Here is a 17,962-nt window from a genome sequence, read left to right as displayed (position 1 = left end):
AAAAAAAAAAAAAAAAAGCAAGTCAGACCCAGTTCCAAGTTGCTTCCGTTCTGAGAACGCTTGGGAGTTGCTAATTACCCTTGAAATCAACCCCAATCACCTCTCATGGCCCCTGGCTGAGGCCTCTCGCAAGAGCTCTTCAATGCTCCTTTCACTCCAGGCACACCAGCTTGTGCGTGCCACGGGGCCTTTGCACTTGCCTGGCACACTCTCCTTCCACACCTTCCCGTGGCTGGTTCTTAGCTATTATCTCAGCTCACATACCTTTCAGAGAGACCTGCCCTAACCAGACCAGCTCCTCGATGCCAATTGCATTTTACTTTTTTCTAAACACTCACCATTATCTGAAATTATCTTGCATATTTCTATTCTTGATCTGTCTCTCTCTCCCTTGAGAAAGTTAGCTCCATGAGAACAGGAGCCTTATCTACTTTATTCATCACTATACCAGTGGGGCCTGAAAGGGCGTGGCATCTGAGATATGCTCAAAGTCTATTTTGTTACATGTTTGTCTCCATTTGTTGCCCAGGTTGGAATGAGGTGGTACAATCATAGCTCATTGCAGCCTTGAACTCCTGAGCTTAAGCAATCTTCCCACTTCAGTGTTCTGAGTAGCTGGGACCACAGGCCTATGCCACTACACTCAGCTAAGTTTTAAAAAAATCCTTGGAGATGGGGATCTGGCTTTGTTGGCCAGGCTAGTCTCAAATTCCTGGCCTCAAGCAATCCTCAAGCCTCAGCCTCCCAAAGCCTGGGATTAAGGCATAAGCCACCAGGTTCTTGATAAATGCCTGAGACCCTCTGGGGTTGGGGCCTGAGAGCAGCATCTTCCTAGCTCCGTGTTCGAGGAGCAGCTGAGGTCTGAGACTGTTGGGTGGTGGTCAGGCTGGGTGCAGAGCAGGGCTGGGGAGGGGTGGGGGCCACCTACCCATTAGGCCGGTCTCTGGTAGCCCTGCGAACCTCTGCATGACCTTGATGGCATCGCTCAGCTTCTCAGGGCTCTGCAGCTGGGCCTGAGCAGGGTCGGGTGGCGGCAGGTAACCATAGCGCGTCAGCCACTCCTAGGGCATCGGAGGGGACAGGTGAAGCGGGCTGGGTGAAAAGCATGGGGTATCCCTGCCCACCACCATCCTAGCAGCCCTGCCCCTCCCAGGCATCCAGAGCCCACGGCCCCAGCCCGGATGTCCGCCTGCTCCACTCTGAAGGTCCTCGCTTCAGTCCTGAGTTTGCCAGTCTTTGTCTGGACTTCAGCTCCTCACCCCAGCTCCCTTCCAGAGCTCCAAATCCCAGCCCCAAACCTCCCGACAGACCCAAGAATCTGGGCGCCCAGATCCCATCCTCGGTCACTCTGAATATTGTAATTTGGCTCCTGCCGCCTTGGGACCCAGGAGTCCGGGCCGAGCTTCCCTCTCCCAGCCTCCTTGCAGATCCCAGGAGCCTGCTGACCCCGCGCTCACCACGCCCAGGCTCACGTCCTGCGCGGAGGGCTTCGGGGCGCGGGCCGGCGGCAGCAGCAGCGGCAGCAGCAGCGCTAGGAGCCCAAGTCTCAGCCGCAACCGCAGCACCTGCAGCCGCATGGCGAGCCTCAGCTCCGGCCGTCTGCGGGGCTCGAAGAGGGTCTGGCCGGCGCCGCCCCGGGGACTTGGGGGAGGAGATCCGGGCTTGGAGAGTGTCAGGGGCACCCGGCGCGGAATAGGGAGGGATGCACTGGAGGGCTGGGTGTGTCCGGGGGTCCCGGGAAGCGCGCAGTGGAGTCAGCGGAGGGTACAAGAGGTCCCGGGTCAAGCCGCTGGGTCGGGTGGGCCCGGGAATCCCAGCACGGTTGAGAGGGCGCAGGAACGGCGGAGGTCCGGTTTCGCCGCGGCGGGCTCTCCGGGTCCCGGGGCTCTGCGCCGGCTGCCCCTCCTCTCCCGGCTAGTGCAGAGAACTGGGTGGGGCGGGCCGGGCGCACCCGGATAAGCAGTAAGGGCGCGGCAAGGAAAATGGCCCAATCTTCGGACGTCCAGCGACAAGGGGCGGGCCAAGCGGTGGCCCCCGCCCCGACCCAGGGACCCTCCTCCGACGGAGGACGCCCCGGGGGTGGGGGGGTCCACTGCTTCAACTTCGTCGTCCGCAAGTTTCTCTTCCCAGATCCCCGCTCCTGTGGGACTCCCCGGGGCAGGACTCGTTTCTGCTTTCTCGAAGTCCCGCGGCGGGAAGAGGGCGTCCCGGACCTCTGGCTCGGCTAGCCCTCCCCATCCTCCTATCCCATCCCCCTTCTTCCCCTAGGACCTCATGGTGCTGGTCTTTTGAGAGCTGGGGGGATTTCCGGGCAGCTGGAGGCTGGGAAGGAAGCCTCCTTCCCCGCGGGGTCCCGGCCCGCAGCCCTCCCAGCCAGCTCCAGCTGTGCGCGGTTGCGGCTGCCAGAGGGCGGGATACTCCGGCCCCAGCCCACGTGGGCTGCGCGCCGGGCTCGCCCGCGGCACGCGGGGGTTTGAGCCCTTCTAGGTCCCGGGGGCAGGAGCTGCTCCGCGACTGCGCCTCTCTCCCCAGGTGCCAGACATTTAAATGCAACAACCTCTGCGCGGAAGCCGCAGCTCAGGTCTGTGCTGGGAGCCGAGGACAAGGGAGTGGATGGGTGGGCGGCGGCGATCCAGGAAGCAGAGACCTGGGGGTCTGCGAGCCGCCCCCTCCCGCGCCCTCAGCACGGGGCTAGGAGGCCCGGCAGCTGGGGAAGGAACTGGAGGAAGCGGGCGGGAGGCTTCCTGGCGAGGGCGAGTGTGAGTTAAACTGCTCAGTCCCGGAGCAGCTGGGGGTCCGCCGCCGAGCTGCTCACAAAAGCAGCCAGCAGGATGCGGAGCTGGAGAAGCAAAGGCAAACACGGCGATCCCGTGCCCGCTCGCTGGGGCGCCGGAACAAAACAGCACGGACTGGGAGGCTCAACCAGAAGTTTACGTTCTCACAGTTCTGGAAGCTGGAAGGCCAAGATCAAGGTGCCTGCGGGGCGGGTATCTCCTGAAGCCTCCTCGGGGGCGGGCAGAGGGCGTCTTCTTGCTGTTTCCCCACACGGTCCCCCCAGGTGTCTCGAACTCTTTTTTTGGTGGGGGCGGAACGGAGCCTTGCTCTGTCTCCCAGGCTGGAGTGCGCTGGCGCGATCTCGGCTTAAGGCAGAGGCTTACTCCTAGGCTCAGGCAATCCTCCCACCTCAGCCTCCCAAGTAGCTGGGACTATTGGCCCAAGCCACCATCCCCATTTTTTTTTTTTTTTTTTTTTTTTTTTTTTTGAGACGGAGTTTCGCTCTTGTTCCCCAGGCTGGAGTGCACTGGCGCGATCTCGGCTCACTGCAACCTCCGCCTCCTGGGTTCAGGCAATTCTGCTGCCTCAGCCTCCTGAGTAGCTGGGATTACAGGCACGTGCCACCATGCCCAGCTAATTTTTTGTATTTTTAGTAGAGACGGGGTTTCACCATGTTGACCAGGATGGTCTCGATCTCTTGACCTCGTGATCCACCCGCCTCGGCCTCCCAAAGTGCTGGGATTACAGGCTTGAGCCACCGCGCCCGGCTTTTTTTTTTTTTTTTTTGGTAGAGACGGGTTCTCACTATGTCACTCAGGGGTTCTTGAACTCCTAGGTTCAACTAGTTCTCCTGCCTCAGGCTGCCAAAGTGCCAGGATTACGGGGATTACAGGTGTAAGCCGCCGCCCCCGGTCCAACAAAAATTTTGATAGGGCACAATTTATTCCATAACAGATTCCATGTTTGTCATCAGATTGGCAAAATTTTAAAGTCTGACAATGCCAAGTATTGGGCAGGTGTGGCCCAGATGAAATTCGAGCTCTAGCTAGGCTGTGGTGGCTCACACCTCTCATTCCAGCACTTTGGAAGGCCAAGGCAGGATGATCCTTTGAGATTAGGACTTTGAGAGATCCAGCCTGGGCAACATACTGAGACGCCATTTCTTTTTTCTTTCTTTCTTTCTTTTTTTTTTTTTTTTGAGATGGAGTGTCACTCTTGTTGCCCAGGCTAGAGTGCAGTGGTGCGATCTCAGCTCACTGCAACCTCCACCTCCGGGGTTCAATCAATTCTCCTGCCTCAGCCTCCCAAGTAACTGAGATTACAGGTGGACGCTGCCACGCCCAGCTAATTTTTTTCCGTATTTCAGTAGACAGGGGTCTCACCATTTTGCCCAGGCTGGTCTCGAACTCCTGAGCTCAGGCAATCCACTCGCCTCAGACTCCCAAAGTTCTGGGATTAGAGGAACGAGCCACCATGCGCAGCTCTAAGACCCCATTTCTACCAAAAACAGAATGAAATTGATGCTCTGCAGGATAGGAAGCATTTGTTCATATGGAAATAAAATAAATAAAGAGAAATTTACCCTCTGCAGATAGAAGGATGTTTTGTGATTTACCCTATGCCCCAAATTTTTTTTTTTTTTTTTTTTTATTTTTTTGAGAATGGATTTTGTTTTTGTTGCCCAGGCTGGAGTGCAGTGGATCTATCTCTGCTCACTGCAACCTCCACCTCCCAGGTTCAAGTAATTCTCCTGCCTCAGCTTCCCATGTAGCTAGGACTACAGGTTTGCACTGCCACTCCTAGCTAATTTTTTGTATTTTAGTAGAGACGAGGTTTCACCATGTTACCCAGACTGGTTTGGAACTCTTGAGCTCATTCAATCCACCCACGTCGGCCTCCCAAAGTGCTGGGATTACAGGCGTGAGCCACCACATCCGGTCCTCTTTTTATTTTTTGTTTTAGAGACGGAGCTTGTTGCCCAGGCTGGAGTGCAATGGCGTGATCTTGGCTCACTGCAACCTCCACCTCAGGGGTTCAAGCAATTCAAGGAGAGGCTTTTATTGTGGTTAGGGGATAAAGTGGGATGAGGGTCCCTTCCAACCAGCCAGGGTTTTCCTAATTTAAATTTCTCTCTAGGGTGGGGGAGAGAGCACCAGGACCTTCGAATCAGAGGACCTTCAGATCATCCTGCCCCGATGTTTTTTTTTGTATCGTATTATTTTATTTTTGTTTGTTTGCTTGTTCCTTTCATTTGTTAGTTTTTTTCCTTGTGGTATTTTTTTTTTTTTTGGAAGGGGGGTTGTTTGTGTGTTGGTTTGTTTTTGAGATGGAGTTTCGCTCTTGTTGCCCAGGCTGGAGTGGTACAATGGTGCGATCTCGGCTCACTGTAACCTCTGCCTCCTGGATCCAAGTGATTCTCCCACCTCAGCCTCCCAAGTACCTGGAATTACAGGTGTGTACCACCACGCCTGGCTAATTTTTTGTATTTTTAGTAGAGACAGGGTTTCTCCATGTTGGTCAGACTGGTCTGGAACTCCCGACCTCAGGTGATCCACCCACCTTGGCCTCCCAGAGTGCTGGGATTACAGACATGACCCACCTCGCCTGGCCTTTTCTTTGTGTTTTGGGGGATTTTTCTGTTTATTTTTCACCTTCTTTTTGTTTTGTTTTGTTTTTTTTCTAGGAGTTTAAACATTGGATGGAACGCTATAGAGTGATTAGTAAACACAAGCTCAATCCAGATGCATTATCCTAGAGAGATCGCAGGAATATTTTTTTCTTAGACAGGGTCATGTTCTGTCACCCATGCTGGAGTCCAGCGGTGCAATCATAGCTCATTGCAGCCTCTGTTGAGCCTCCTGGGCTCAACTGATCCTCCTACCTTGGCTTCCCAAAGCACTGAGATTACAGGAATAAACCACTGGGCATGGCCTCAGAAACGCTTCAGAAATAAGTGCCTGAGTTCTTCAAATGTGAATGCCTGAAAGACACAGAAGAAGGCAAGGTGACTATTTAAGAGTAAATGAAACTAAATAGGGCTGGGTAAGGTGGCTCTCACCTGAAATCTCAGCACTCTGGGAGGCCAAGGTGGGTGGATCAACTGAGGTCAGGAGTTCAAGACCAGCCTGGCCAACAGGGCAAAACCCCATCTCTACTAAAAAAGAGTAAAAAATTAGCCTGACGTGGTGGTAGGTGCCTGTAATCCCAGCTACTCCGGAGGATGAGGCAGGAGAATCACTTGAATCCAGGCGGCAGAGGTTGCAGTGAGCTGAGATCAAGCCATTACACTCTAGCCTGGGTCTCAAAAAAAAAAAAAAAAAAAAAGGACCGGAGTGCACGAGCAGCCGGACCAACCGGGTGAAACGCCGTCTTAAAAAAGAAAAAAAGAGGTGAGAGAGATGGCCCACGCCTGTAATCCCAGCATTTTGGGAGGCTGAGGTGGGCGGATCATCTGAGGTCAAGAGTTCAAGACCAACCTGACCAACATGAGAAACCCATCTCTACCATAAATACAAAAATTAGCCAGGCATGGTGGCAGGAGCCTGTAGTCCCAGCTACTCGGCAGGCTGAGGCAGAAGAAACACTTGAACCCAGGAGGCAAATGTTGCAGTGAGCCAAGATCGCACCATTACACTCCAGCCTGGGCAACAAGAGTAAAACTTTGTCTCAAAAAATATATATTAGCATGCATTGTGGTGCACACCTGTAATCCCAGCTACTCAGGAGGCTGAGGCAGGAGAATCGCTTGAACCCTAGAGGCAGAGATTGCAGTGAGCCGATTGTGCCACTGCACTCCAGCCTGGACAACAGAAAGAGACTGTCTCAAAAGAAACACAGAGACAGGGTCTTGCTGTGTTGCCCTGGCTGGAGTGCAGTAGCTATCCGAAGGCTCCATCATAGCACACTGCAGCCTCCAATTCCTGGAGAGTTGGAAAGAGAAAAGGAAAAAAGAAAGCAGAGTGGTGGTTGCCAGGGGTTGGGGTGAGGAAAGAGATTGACTGCAAAGGGGCAAGGACAACTTTTTGAGGTGATTCATCATGACTGTAGTAGTAGTTACATTACCAAATGTGTTTGTCAAAACTCATCAACGGAAAGACATAAAATTGATGAATTTAATTATATGTAAAGTATTCCTTGTAGTGGGTTAAATTGTGTGTCCCCCGACTGGGAGAGGTGGGTCACGCCTGTAATCCCAGCACTTTGGGAGGCTGAGGCCAGCGGATTGTCTGACCTCAGGAGTTTGAGACCAGCCCAGGCAACACAGTGAAACTCCATCTCTATTAAAATAACAAAAATTAAGACTGGGCGAAGTGGCTCACGCCTGAAATCTCAACACTTTGGGAGGCTGAGGAGGGCGGATCACGAAGGCAGGAGATTGAGACCATCCTGCCTAACATGGTGAAACCCCCCTCTATACTAAAATACAAAAAATTAGCTGGGTGTGGTGGCAGGTACCTGTAGTCCTAGCTACTTGGGAGGCTGAGGCAGGGGAATTGCTTGAACCCAGGGGACAGAGTTTGCAGCTAGCCGAGGTTAAGCCATTGAACTCCAGCCTGGTGACAGAGGGAGACTCCGTCTCAAAAAATAAGAAGAAAAAGAAGAGAAAGAAAAAAAATTAGCCAGACTGGCTGTGTGCACCTGTAATCTCGCTACTCAGGAGACAGGAAAATTGCTTGAACCCGGGAGGTGGAGGTTGCAGTGAGCCTGTAGGGTCCAGCCCCACAGGGCCCTGTGAGCCCCTCTCTACTGGTGAGGAGATGAGAAACTATGGAAATAAAGACACAAGACACCGAGATCAAGAGAGAGTTTGGGCACTGGGGTCCACTACCAACCAAAGCGTGGAGTCCAGCAGAGGCCCCAAGTGCCTGGACGCTCTTTTATTGAGTACAAAGCAGGGGGCGGGGTTGGTAGGGTGGGGCATTGGTGGTCAGTGACAGGTGTCATGTAGGTAGGGGTCCAAGACTTTCAAGTAGCCGAGACAAGGGAAGGAATATAATGCGTCAGCACTTTTCCATACTTGTCAAGAAAGAACAAAGACATTAAGATTTGTGTTACTTTTATTGATTATCTCTTCTAAGGAAAAGAGGAATCAGGTACAGAAGCGGAACATGAGAGTGGACCTGGAGTGTGACCATGGAAGCCCAGCATCACATAGAGACAAGTAAGCCCCTGGATGTCTTTGGGTTTCCCTGACAGCCGTCAGGCCTACCGCAACAACTTGGGGGAGCAGAGTTTTCTCCTTGCTGCTCTGAGGAAGGACACATCTCCGACGTCTCCTTCCATAGCTTGCTAAACAGTGGGCACTTTCCCAGCGCTGGTGCTACCACACAGCCAAGGCGCCCTCCAGCAGCCTTTACATGGGTGTGACAGAGAACTTAAGGCGTCTTGCCTTAGGGTCACTTATTTCACAATGTCACCTTAGGTTCACACTTCACGACCCGAGAGGCATTACTAAAAGATTATGTTGAGTATATATATATCTTAGTGATTACCTATGAATAACTAAGATTACCTATGAATAACTAATATGGTTATATCTCTAGTTATTTATTTCTTCATTATTTAGATGGGAACAGGCTGAGGCTCCTGACTGCTGCCTCAGCACCTATGGGGTCTCCCACCCATATGAGCCGAGATCACGCCACTGCAGTACAGTCTGGATGACAGAGCAAGACTCAGTCTCCAAAAAAAGAAAAAAAGAAGGATCCTCCCCCAAAAAAAGGATACTTACAAGTCCTAACCCCAGGTCCACAAGAATGTGGTCTTATTTGAAAATAGGGTCTAGGGCCGGGCACGGTGGCTCAAGCCTGTAATCCCAGCACTTTGGGAGGCCGAGGCGGGTGGATCACGAGGTCAAGAGATCGAGACCATTCTGGTCAACATGGTGAAACCCCATCTCTACCAAAAATACAAAAAATTAGCTGGGCATGGTGGCGCGTGCCTGTAATCCCAGCTACTCAGGAGGCTGAGGCAGGAGAATTGCCTGAACCCAGGAGGCGGAGGTTGCGGTGAGCCGAGATTGCGCCATTGCACTCCAGCCTAGGTAACAAGAGCGAAACTCCGTCTCAAAAAAAAAAAAACAAACAAAAGAAAATAGGGTCTAGCCGGGCACAGTGGCTCACTGCTGTCATCCCAACACTTTGGCAGGCCATGGTGGGTGGACCGCTTGAGCTCAGGAGTTTGAGAGCTCCTGTAAAGATGGTGAAACCCCATCTCTACCAAAAATACAAAAATTAGTCATGTGTGGTGGCGTACACCTGTGGTGCCAGCTACTTGGGAGGCTGAGACAGGAGAATCGCTTAAACCTGGGAGGCAGAGGTTACTGTGAACCGAGATCTCGCCACAGCCCTCCAGCCTGGGTGACAGAATGAGACTCCATCTCAAAAAAAAAAAAAAAAAAAAAAAAAAAAAAAAAAAAAAAAAGAAAAGAAAAAAAGAAAACAGGGTATTTGCAGGCATAAGTTAAAAATTTCAAGATGAGATCATCCTGGATTTAGGATGGACCCTAAATTCAATGGCCCGCATCTTTTTTGGTTTTTTTAAAAAAAATTATTTTACTTTATTTTATTTTTTTGCACCTTCTTTAAAGTAGTACCCACTTTTATTTTATTTTTTAAAGGGACGAGGTCTTGCTATGTTGCCCAGGCTGGAGTGCAGTGGCTATTCACAGGCGCGATCCCGCTACTGATCAGAACGGGAGTTTTGACCTGCTCCGTTTCCAACCTGGGCTGGTTCACCCCTCCTTAGGCAACCTGGTGGTCCCCCGCTTCTGGGAGGTCACCATATTGACACCAAACTTAGTGCGGACACCCGATCGGCATAGCGCACTACAGCCCAGATCTCCTGGGCTCAAGTGATCCTCCCTCCTCAGCCTCTAGAGTAGCTGGGACTACAGGCACGCGCCACCATGCCTGCAATGGCCAGCATCTTTATGAAAGAGGGTTAATTTGAGTTACAGACCAAGGAGAAGACCTAGAGGGGTAGGTCATGTGAAAGTGGAGGCAGAGACTGGACTGATGCAGCCAGGAGGCAGGGAATACTGAGGAGTCCCCACAGTCCCCATGGCCGGGGAGAGGCATGGAGCAGCTTTGCCCTCAGAGCCTCCAGAAGGAACCAACCCTGAGTTCAGACTTCCGGCCTGCAGAACTGTGATACAATAATTTTCTGTTGTGTAAGCCCAGTTTGTGGTTTTTTTGGTTTCCCTTTTTTGTTTGGGACAGGGCCTCGCACTGTCACCCAGGCTGGAGGGCAGTGATGCAATCATGGCTCACTGCTGCAGGCTTGACCTCCTGGACTCAAGGGATCCTCCCACTTCAGCCTCCCAAGTAGCTGGGACAGCAGGCCTGTGCCACTGATTATTCTTTATTTTTGTAGAGACTGAGTCTCGCTGTGTTTCCCGGGCTGGTGTGGCACTTTGCTACCTCAGCCCTAGGAAGCTAATGCCTACCTCAATAAAGCCAATTTTTTTTTTCTTTTGAGACAGGGTCTTGCTCTGTCACCCAGGCTGGAGTACAGTGAGTGGCACAATCTGAGCTCACTGCAGCCTCTACTTCCTGGACTCAAGTGATCCTCCTGCCTTAGCCTTGTGAGTAGCTGGGACTATAGGCACATGCCACTGTGCCCTGCTAATTTTGTACTTTTTGTAGAAATGGGTTTTTACCATGTTGCCCAGGCTGGTCTTGAACTTCTGGCCTCAAGTAACCTACCTGTCTCTGCCTACAGTGTTGAGATTACAGGTGTGAGCCATTGTGTCCAGCCAAAGCTATTTTTATTGTTGTTGTTGTTATTTTTGAGACCAAGTCTCGCTCTGTCACCCAGGCTGGAGGGCAATGGAATGATCTCAGCTGAGTGCAATTCTCCTCCCGAGCTCAAGCAATGTTCCTGCCTCAGCCTCCCAAGTAGCTGGGATTACAGGCATGCACCATCACACCTGGCAAATTTTTGTATTTTTAGTAGAGATGGGATTTCACCATCTTGGCCAGGCTGGTCTTGAACTCCTGACCTCATGATCTACCCACCTTGGCCTCCCAAAGTGCTGGGATTACAAGCCTGAGCTACCTCGACCTGCCTGATTTATTTATTTATTTATTTATTTATTTTGAGATGGAATCTCGCTTTGTTGCCAGGCTGGAGTGCAGTGGCACAATCTGGGCTCACTGCAACTTCCACCTCCCTGGTTCAAGCGATCCTCCTGCCTCAACCTCCCGAGTAGCTGGGATTATAGGTACGTGTCACCCACCCAGCTATTTCTTGTATTTTAGTAGAGACGGGGTTTCACCATGTTGGCCAGGCTGGTCTTGATCTCCTGACCTTGTGATCTACCCTCCTTTGCCTCCCAAAGTGCTGGGATTCAGGCGTGAGCCACCATGCCCGACGTGATTTTTTTGTTTTCATAAGTGGGAGAAAACACTTGGAAACATAAGCCTACATCAAAAAAACAAGTCGCATAACAATGGATTCACTGTGAAATATTTTATATAAAGGTTTTTAATGCTCCAAACAATACCACCTACTGTTCACGAATTGAGCACACGTCATAAAAGCCTGGCAGCACCTGGGTCTGGACCTAGGTTATTTCTACCAGGCTACCTCTGGGGAAGGCAGGGAAGAGAGTAGGGTTCTCCTGGCCTCTGTATACCCAGCTGAGACTGCCCAAGGCACTGTGAGATCTGAGAAGGCTTCCCCAGGGACAAGGCCCCTCCTCAACTCCCAGCCAAGACTCAGAATCACCCGGGGCTCAGTGAGTGGATGGAAAGGTGAGGAGGTCATTCCAAACTAAGCATCCGGGAAGCTGGTTTATTTAGGGGCCAGGCTGGAAAGCAGGTGAGGCTGGGTGACCATCCGTCCCTTCTTTTTTTGGAGGGGGGTTAGGAGTCTTGCTCTGCCACTCAGGCTGGAGTATAGTGGCACAATCTGGGCTCACTGCAACTTCCAACTTCCTGGTTCAAGCAATTCTCCTGCCTCAGCCTCCTGAGTAGCTGCCATGATAGGCGTGTGCCACCATGCCAGGCTAATTTTTGTATTTTTAGTAGAGACGGAGTTTCAGCATCTTGGCCAGGATGGTCTTGAACTCCTGACCTTGTGATCCACCTGCCTCAGCCTCTCAAAGTGCTGGGATTACAGGTGTGAACCACTGTGCCCAGCCGATCCCGCCCCTTTTTTTTTTTTTTTTTTTTTTGAGATGGAGTCTTGTTCTGTTGCCCAGGCTGGAGTGCAGTGGCACAATCTTGGCTCACTGCAACCTCTGCCTTCCGGGTTCAAGCAATTCTCCTGTCTCAGCCTCCTGAGTAGCTGGGATTATAAGTGCCCACCACAACGCCCAGCTAATTTTTGTATTTTTGGTAGAGACAGGGCTTCGCCATGTTGGTCAGGCTGGTCTCGAACTTCTGAGCTTGTGATCCACCTACCTTGGCCTCCCAAAGTGCTGGGGTTACAGAAATGAGCCACCGCACCCAGCCGATCCCTCCCTCCTTAACTAGTCATGTACCAGTCTCCCCAGGGCTTCCCTGAGGCCCCTCTGTCTCTCCTATTCATTTTTCTCCTGGAGTTGGCAGGGAGCCTAAGGGTGAGGTGAGGGCTGGGGGCCCCTGTGTGCTGGGTGGCCAGGACTCTTAAGCCCAACAGGGAGATGGAGGCCAGGAATCTTGGGTCCAGAGGAGACTTTGCACCAGATTCAGATATTCAAATCCAGGCACACTGGCTCATGACCCAAATCCCAGTACTTTTGGAGGCCAAGGCAGGAGAATTGCTTGAGGGCAGGAGTTGAGACCAGCCTAGGGAACATAGTAAGACCCCATCTCTACAAAAAATAAAAAAGTTAGCAGGGCATGGTGGCACCTGCCTGTAGCTCCAGCCACTCAGGAGGCTGATGCAGGAGGATCACTTGAGCCCAAGAGTTCGAGACTGCAGTGAGCTATGATCATGCCACTGCACTCCAACCTGGGTGACAGAGTGAGACCCTGTCTCTGAAAAAAACAAAAACAACACAAACTTCCCAAGAGGGACTGAGGCTGAGAGCTAGGCAAGCTGGGATGAGGGCTCTGCTGTGCACCCACAGACAAATGACTTCGCCTCTCTGAGCCTGGCCTCTTCATCTATGAATGGTGTGACCTCATAGGGCTGCTGTGAGGATGAAGTACAGGGTAGCATGCAGGTGAGTCATCTTGGTGGCCATGCTGAGGATCACCAGCAAGGACTAAGTGCTGGAATTTCACCCCCATTTTAATCCTCACACCTGGCCGGGTGCTGTGGCTCAAGCCTATAATCTCAACACTCTGGGAGGCCGAGGTGGGCAGATCACTTGAGGTCAGGAGTTTGAGACCATTCTGGCCAACATGGTGAAACCCTGTCTCTACTAAAAATACAAAAATTAGCTGGTTGTGGTGGTATGCACCTGTGATCTCAGGTACTTAGGAGGCTGGGGTGGGAGAATGGCTAGAACCCGGGAGGCAGAGGTTGCAGTGAACTGAGATGGAGCCACTGCACTCCAACCTGGGGGACAGAGCGAGACTCCATCTCAAAAAGAAAGAAAGAAAGAAAGAGAGAGGGAGGGAGGGAGGGAGGGAAGGAAGGAAGGAAGGAAGGAAGGAAGGAAGGAAGGAAGGAAGGAAGGAAGGAAGGAAGGAAGGAAGGATAGAAACCCTCACATCCCTATAAGCTAGGAACTATCACCCCCATTTTACAGGTGGGGAAACTGAGGGCTGCAGAGGTTAATCAGCTGAAGGGCACAGGCACACACATCTGGTTTGTGGCCAACTGGATCCTGGACTGAAGCCATGTGAAGCCAGCACCCGTGAGTCAAGCGCCTTTGCTGTACTGTTTTATTGGTTCACTTCTGGTTTATAGGTCTACACTCCCTCCCACAGCCTGGGTGGACTGTGAACCTTCTGGGAGTAGGGCTGTGATCATTTCATCCCAGGCCGAGCCCAGCCTGGCAGGAGGTGCTCAAGATGTGCTAAGTGTGGGTGTGAGTAGGGCCCAGGGTGACTGGCATTTGGAGGAGATACTGAGCTTATATTTCTGGAGGGTCACATGGCAGCACCCAGGGGAGACTGGGATGTCTTCAGCCCTCCAGAGGCTACCAGCTGCTCCCACAGGTGCTGTGGGAGAAAGTGGCAGCCCTGCTGGGCCATGTGGCTCTAAGACAAGGCTTCAGGTCCCCTACTCTCTGCTGGCAGAAAACTCTGTCCCAGCCCCAGGACCCAGAAGTCCCAGTTCCTAAGTCACCCCTCCAAGGAGTCCTTGCTTCCCTTTTCCCACAAGCCAGTGGTCCCAGCCCCCACCCTCCTCCAGCTTTTCTAGAACCCAGGTAAGTAGCCTCCAGGCCCCCTAGCCAGAGGTGCATGGAGCCAGCTGACACCAGCTGGCCAGAGCCGATGTGCACAGCCCCTTCCACCTCTGCACTCCATGATGCCAGGTGAGTAGCTGGAAGTCAGCCGAGGAGCAGGTATTGCATCATGGACATTGGTAAATGCAATGAACCAGGGCTTCTGTTTTAACCAGGGAGCCTGCTGTTAAACGCTTAACGCATCGTTGCTCCCAGCCCTCCATCTTCCTGCTCTCCAGGCCAGGAGCCCCTGTCACAAGGCCCAGGGAGCCCTGGAGTCTGGAGAGAATCATGACAAGACACAAGGTTGTGGCTGGGCATCACTGCTGTCCATGCCACCCTGGGGCTGGACCTGGTCCCCAGCCCCAGACTTTCCCATCTCCACACCAAGACCCCTGTCCCAGACTGGAGTTGGTCCCCAGCTCTGCATAACTCAGGAACTGAGAGCTCCAGGTGTGGAGCCACACAGACTCGGGTGTGGCTATGGGCAAGTCACTTTAGCTGTCTGGGCTACGGTGTCCTCATCTGCAGCAGGGAATCAATAAATAGCATGACCCTAAAGCCACACTTGTGCTGTTCACCTTCAAATTCTGCCCAAGGGACCCCAAGCAAGGTGGAGAATCCCCTGCCCCGAGCCTCAGCTTCCTCATCTGTAAGATGGGAATTACAGCAGTTCCTTCTCATCAGGCCATCATAAAAGCCAACGAGTTGGGCGGAGCACGGTGGCTCACACCTGTAATCCCAGCACTTTGGGAGGCCGAGGCGGGTGGATCATGAGGTCAGGAGTTTGAGACCAGTCTGGCCAACGTGGTGAAACCCCGTTTCTACTAAAAATACAAAATTAGCTGGGTGCGGTGGTGCGTGCCTGTAATCCCAGCCACTTGTGAGGCTGAGGCAGGAGAATCGCTTGAGCCCGGGAGTGGAGGCTGCTGTGAGCAGAGATGGCACCACTGTACTCCAGCCTGGGTGAGAAGAGTGAAATTCTGTCTCCAAAAAAAAAAAAAAAAAGTCAACAGGTTACACCTATAAAATAGTTTACTTGGCCAGTAGCAGTAGCTCATGCCTGTAATCTCAGCACTTTGGGAGGCCCAGGAAAGAGGATTGCTTGAATCCAGGAGTTTGAGGCCAGCCCCGGCAACATGGTGAAACCCCACCCCTACAAAAAGTCCAAAAATTAGTGGGGCATGAGTGGCCTATGCCTGTAGTCCCAGCTACTGGGGAGGCTGAGGTGGGAGGATCGCTTGAGCCTGGGAGGTCGAGGCTGCAGTGATGGTACCACTGCACTCCAGCCTGGGTGGCAGAGCAAGACTCCATCTCTAAAAAATAAAAAGTTTACTTAGCAGAGTGCTTAAGATGTCAGATTAGATGTTGTTGTCATTGGTAATCATTTCCCATCCCACAGGGCAAGGCAGTGGGGACGGGAAAGGAGCCGCGGCTATCTCAATGTAGGATCTGCACACAGTAAGTGCTCAGTTAACTGGCCGGGTAATTTGCAACCACAGCAGGATGGGCCAGTGCCCCCAGCCAGGTGGAAGCGACTCTCCCTCGACCCGCCCCGCCACACTGGCAGTCTGGGAGGGCCCCGGCCCCTCCCGCGGCCCCGCCCCTTCACCTGTGCAGGCCGCACACCTGGAGCCGCCTCCGGAAGAGGGGACGGGAGGCCTCGGAGGGAGCCCGGCGGCTTCGGGTGAGAGCGTGGGGGACGCCGAGGGCCAGGACCCTCGAGCTTGGGGAGGGACCGGTCTGGCCGCGTCGGCGGAGAAAATGGGGGAGCCGGGGTGGGGACTGGGGAACCGGGATCGCCGGTGAACCGGGGGCGGGAACTCAGCCGTCCGGGGTGAACACAGTCCCTTCTCCAGGTTTCCAACGCCTGGGACTGGGGGTCGGGGGTCTGGAGGCCCAGATACCTGGGCAGCTAGGTGCGGGAGGGGATGGGGAGAAGTCTTCAGGTCCGGGTCTCTGGGGTGGAGGGGGGCCGGGGAGCGGGGTCCAGGGTGCCGAGTCAGGGAGATCCCCGGGAGCGGCCTGGGGGCAGCTGGGCTGCGACCACCGTGACATTCAGGTCCTGCCAGCAGGGCTGCGCTTGGACACCGGGCGAGAGGAGGAGGGGGAGCACGGGTGTGGTGTGTGTGTGCTGGTTGGGGACCCTCCGGAGGGCTGGGGCAGGTAAGCCTGGTGTGTCGGGCCCGCTGTTCCGAGCCCCCGAACCCCAGGCCCTGAGCAGTCCTAGGGGAGCACAGGGCTCCAGTCCCCAGGGGCGGGCCGGGAAGTAAACAGAAACTCCGAGGCGCGCTGTGGCGGGGCGGCCGGCACAACCTGTTACCTCGCCCTGTCCTGGGCCCCACGCCAGGGCCCTGGGAAACTGGGGGGCTGGGGGTCAGGGCTCCTGAGACCGGAGGGGTGGGGGCAGGAATGCCTGAGTCCCGAGGAAAATGGGAACTGAGGTGGGAATCCTTGGTGGGGGACACTGGAGGTGGGACCTCTGAGTCTGGAGAGTGGAGTCAAAGCACCTGCTTGGGAGATAAGGAGAATGAGGGCGGGAGACCTGGAAGGTCTGGGGCTGGGAGCTGGGCTTCTGGTAGGGGAGGGAGCTGGATTCCTGGGGGCCAAGACATCTCAGTTCCCAAGCCTTAGGGTCCAGCATTCCTGGGAGGAGAAAGGACTGGGCTCAACTCCAACAGCTGAGTCCCTGAGAACCTGGGTTCTGGGAAGGATCTCAGATGGTGAGGGGCTGTGAGCCAAACTTCTGGGTTCTGGGAAGAGAGGGTACCGGGAGCAGAGGTGGCCTGCGGCCCTGGAGCGCTGGAAGGAGCTTTCCTGGGGGCAGAGATTGGTAGAGGCCAAAGGCTGGGCAGGTCATTTCCTTCTACTTCCTGCCTCAGTGTACCCCAGGGACATTAACGGAACTGGGTGGCCAGAACACAGGTCATTAACCCTTCGTGGCCCAGGAAGCTCTGGCTGCAGGACCCAGCAGGCCGCGCAGGTCGAGAATTCATGGAGGGCCGGGTGCCGGCCTGCGGAGGGCGCGCCCCCATCAGACTGCAGAGTAGAGTGTCCCGCAGCCACCTGTCCCCGCAGATGCAGCAGGTGACATGAGCTTTCCAGATGGGCCCAGCTTCTCATCGTCGGGGCTGCTTTCTGGGGGTACCTCTCCCAGCGGCGACGAGGGCTTCTTCCCCTTTGTGCTGGAGCGGCGGGAGTCATTCCTGGGAGGGGGCCCAGGGCCTGAGGAGCCAGAGGACCTGGCCCTGCAGCTGCAGCAGAAGGAGAAAGACCTGCTGTTGGCCGCAGAGCTCGGCAAGATGCTTCTGGAGCGAAATGAGGAGCTGCGGCGGCAGCTGGAGACACTGAGCACCCAGCACTCGGAGCGTGAGGAAGTAAGCTAGTGCCAGCCCGGGTGGGCAGGGGAGGACAGGTGGGCCTGGAGAGGACAAGAGAAGGGAGTCAAGCAAGGGAAGGAGAGAGGAGCCCGAGGGGGTGGAGGGACAAAGGGGCATGGGGAGGACTCTGGAACAGGTTAGGGCTGTGCCCAGTTCCCCTGGCAGTGCTGCCCAGTGGTAAAGAACATGAACTCTGGGGACCATGGACAGTTCCTTACGCCTGTAATCCCAGCACTTTGGAAGGCCAAAACAGCACCATCACTAGCCCAGTGTTCGAGGCCAGCCTGGGCAACATAGCCAGACTCTGTCTCTACATAAAATAAGAAAATTAGCTGGATGTGGTAGTGGCACTTGTAGTCCTAGCTACTCAGGAGGCTGAGGCAGGAGGATCACATGAGCCCAGGAATTTTAGAGTTTGAGGCTGCAGTAAGCTATGATCCACTGCACTCCAGCTTGGGCAACAGAGTGAGACCCTGAAAAA

At 53.9% G+C, this 17,962-nt stretch overlaps 2 protein-coding genes across 4 annotated transcripts in view; one reads left to right on the top strand and one right to left on the bottom strand.

Annotated features, from left to right (window-relative positions):
* The window catches only part of MMP25 (matrix metallopeptidase 25), a 14,447-nt gene extending 11,932 nt beyond the window's left edge, over positions 1-2,515 (bottom strand). The window contains exons 1-2 of the mRNA XM_017510820.2: positions 1,458-2,515; positions 888-1,061 (exon numbers count right to left, since the gene is read on the bottom strand). Of these exons, the coding sequence (XP_017366309.1) occupies positions 888-1,061; positions 1,458-1,577 (294 nt within the window). The 5' untranslated portion in view covers positions 1,578-2,515. The remainder of the gene's footprint in view (positions 1-887; positions 1,062-1,457) is intronic.
* Positions 2,516-15,627: 13,112 nt separating this feature from the next.
* Positions 15,628-17,962, top strand: part of BICDL2 (BICD family like cargo adaptor 2) — a 10,677-nt gene continuing 8,342 nt past the window's right edge. The window contains exons 1-2 of one of the 3 annotated variants that reach the window (XM_037732307.1): positions 15,628-15,788; positions 17,180-17,478. In XM_037732307.1, coding sequence (XP_037588235.1) covers positions 17,194-17,478 — 285 coding nt within the window. In that variant the 5' untranslated portion in view covers positions 15,628-15,788; positions 17,180-17,193. Of the gene's footprint in view, positions 15,789-16,245; positions 16,268-17,163; positions 17,479-17,962 lie in introns of those variants that run through there. The other 2 variants (XM_017511123.2, XM_037732308.1) reach the window with 2 other exon arrangements.

The sequence above is a fragment of the Cebus imitator genome, unplaced genomic scaffold (assembly GCF_001604975.1).
Source record: "Cebus imitator isolate Cc_AM_T3 unplaced genomic scaffold, Cebus_imitator-1.0 Scaffold444, whole genome shotgun sequence".
Lineage (NCBI taxonomy): Eukaryota > Metazoa > Chordata > Mammalia > Primates > Cebidae > Cebus > Cebus imitator.
This window is presented reverse-complemented; position numbering and strand designations above follow the sequence as displayed.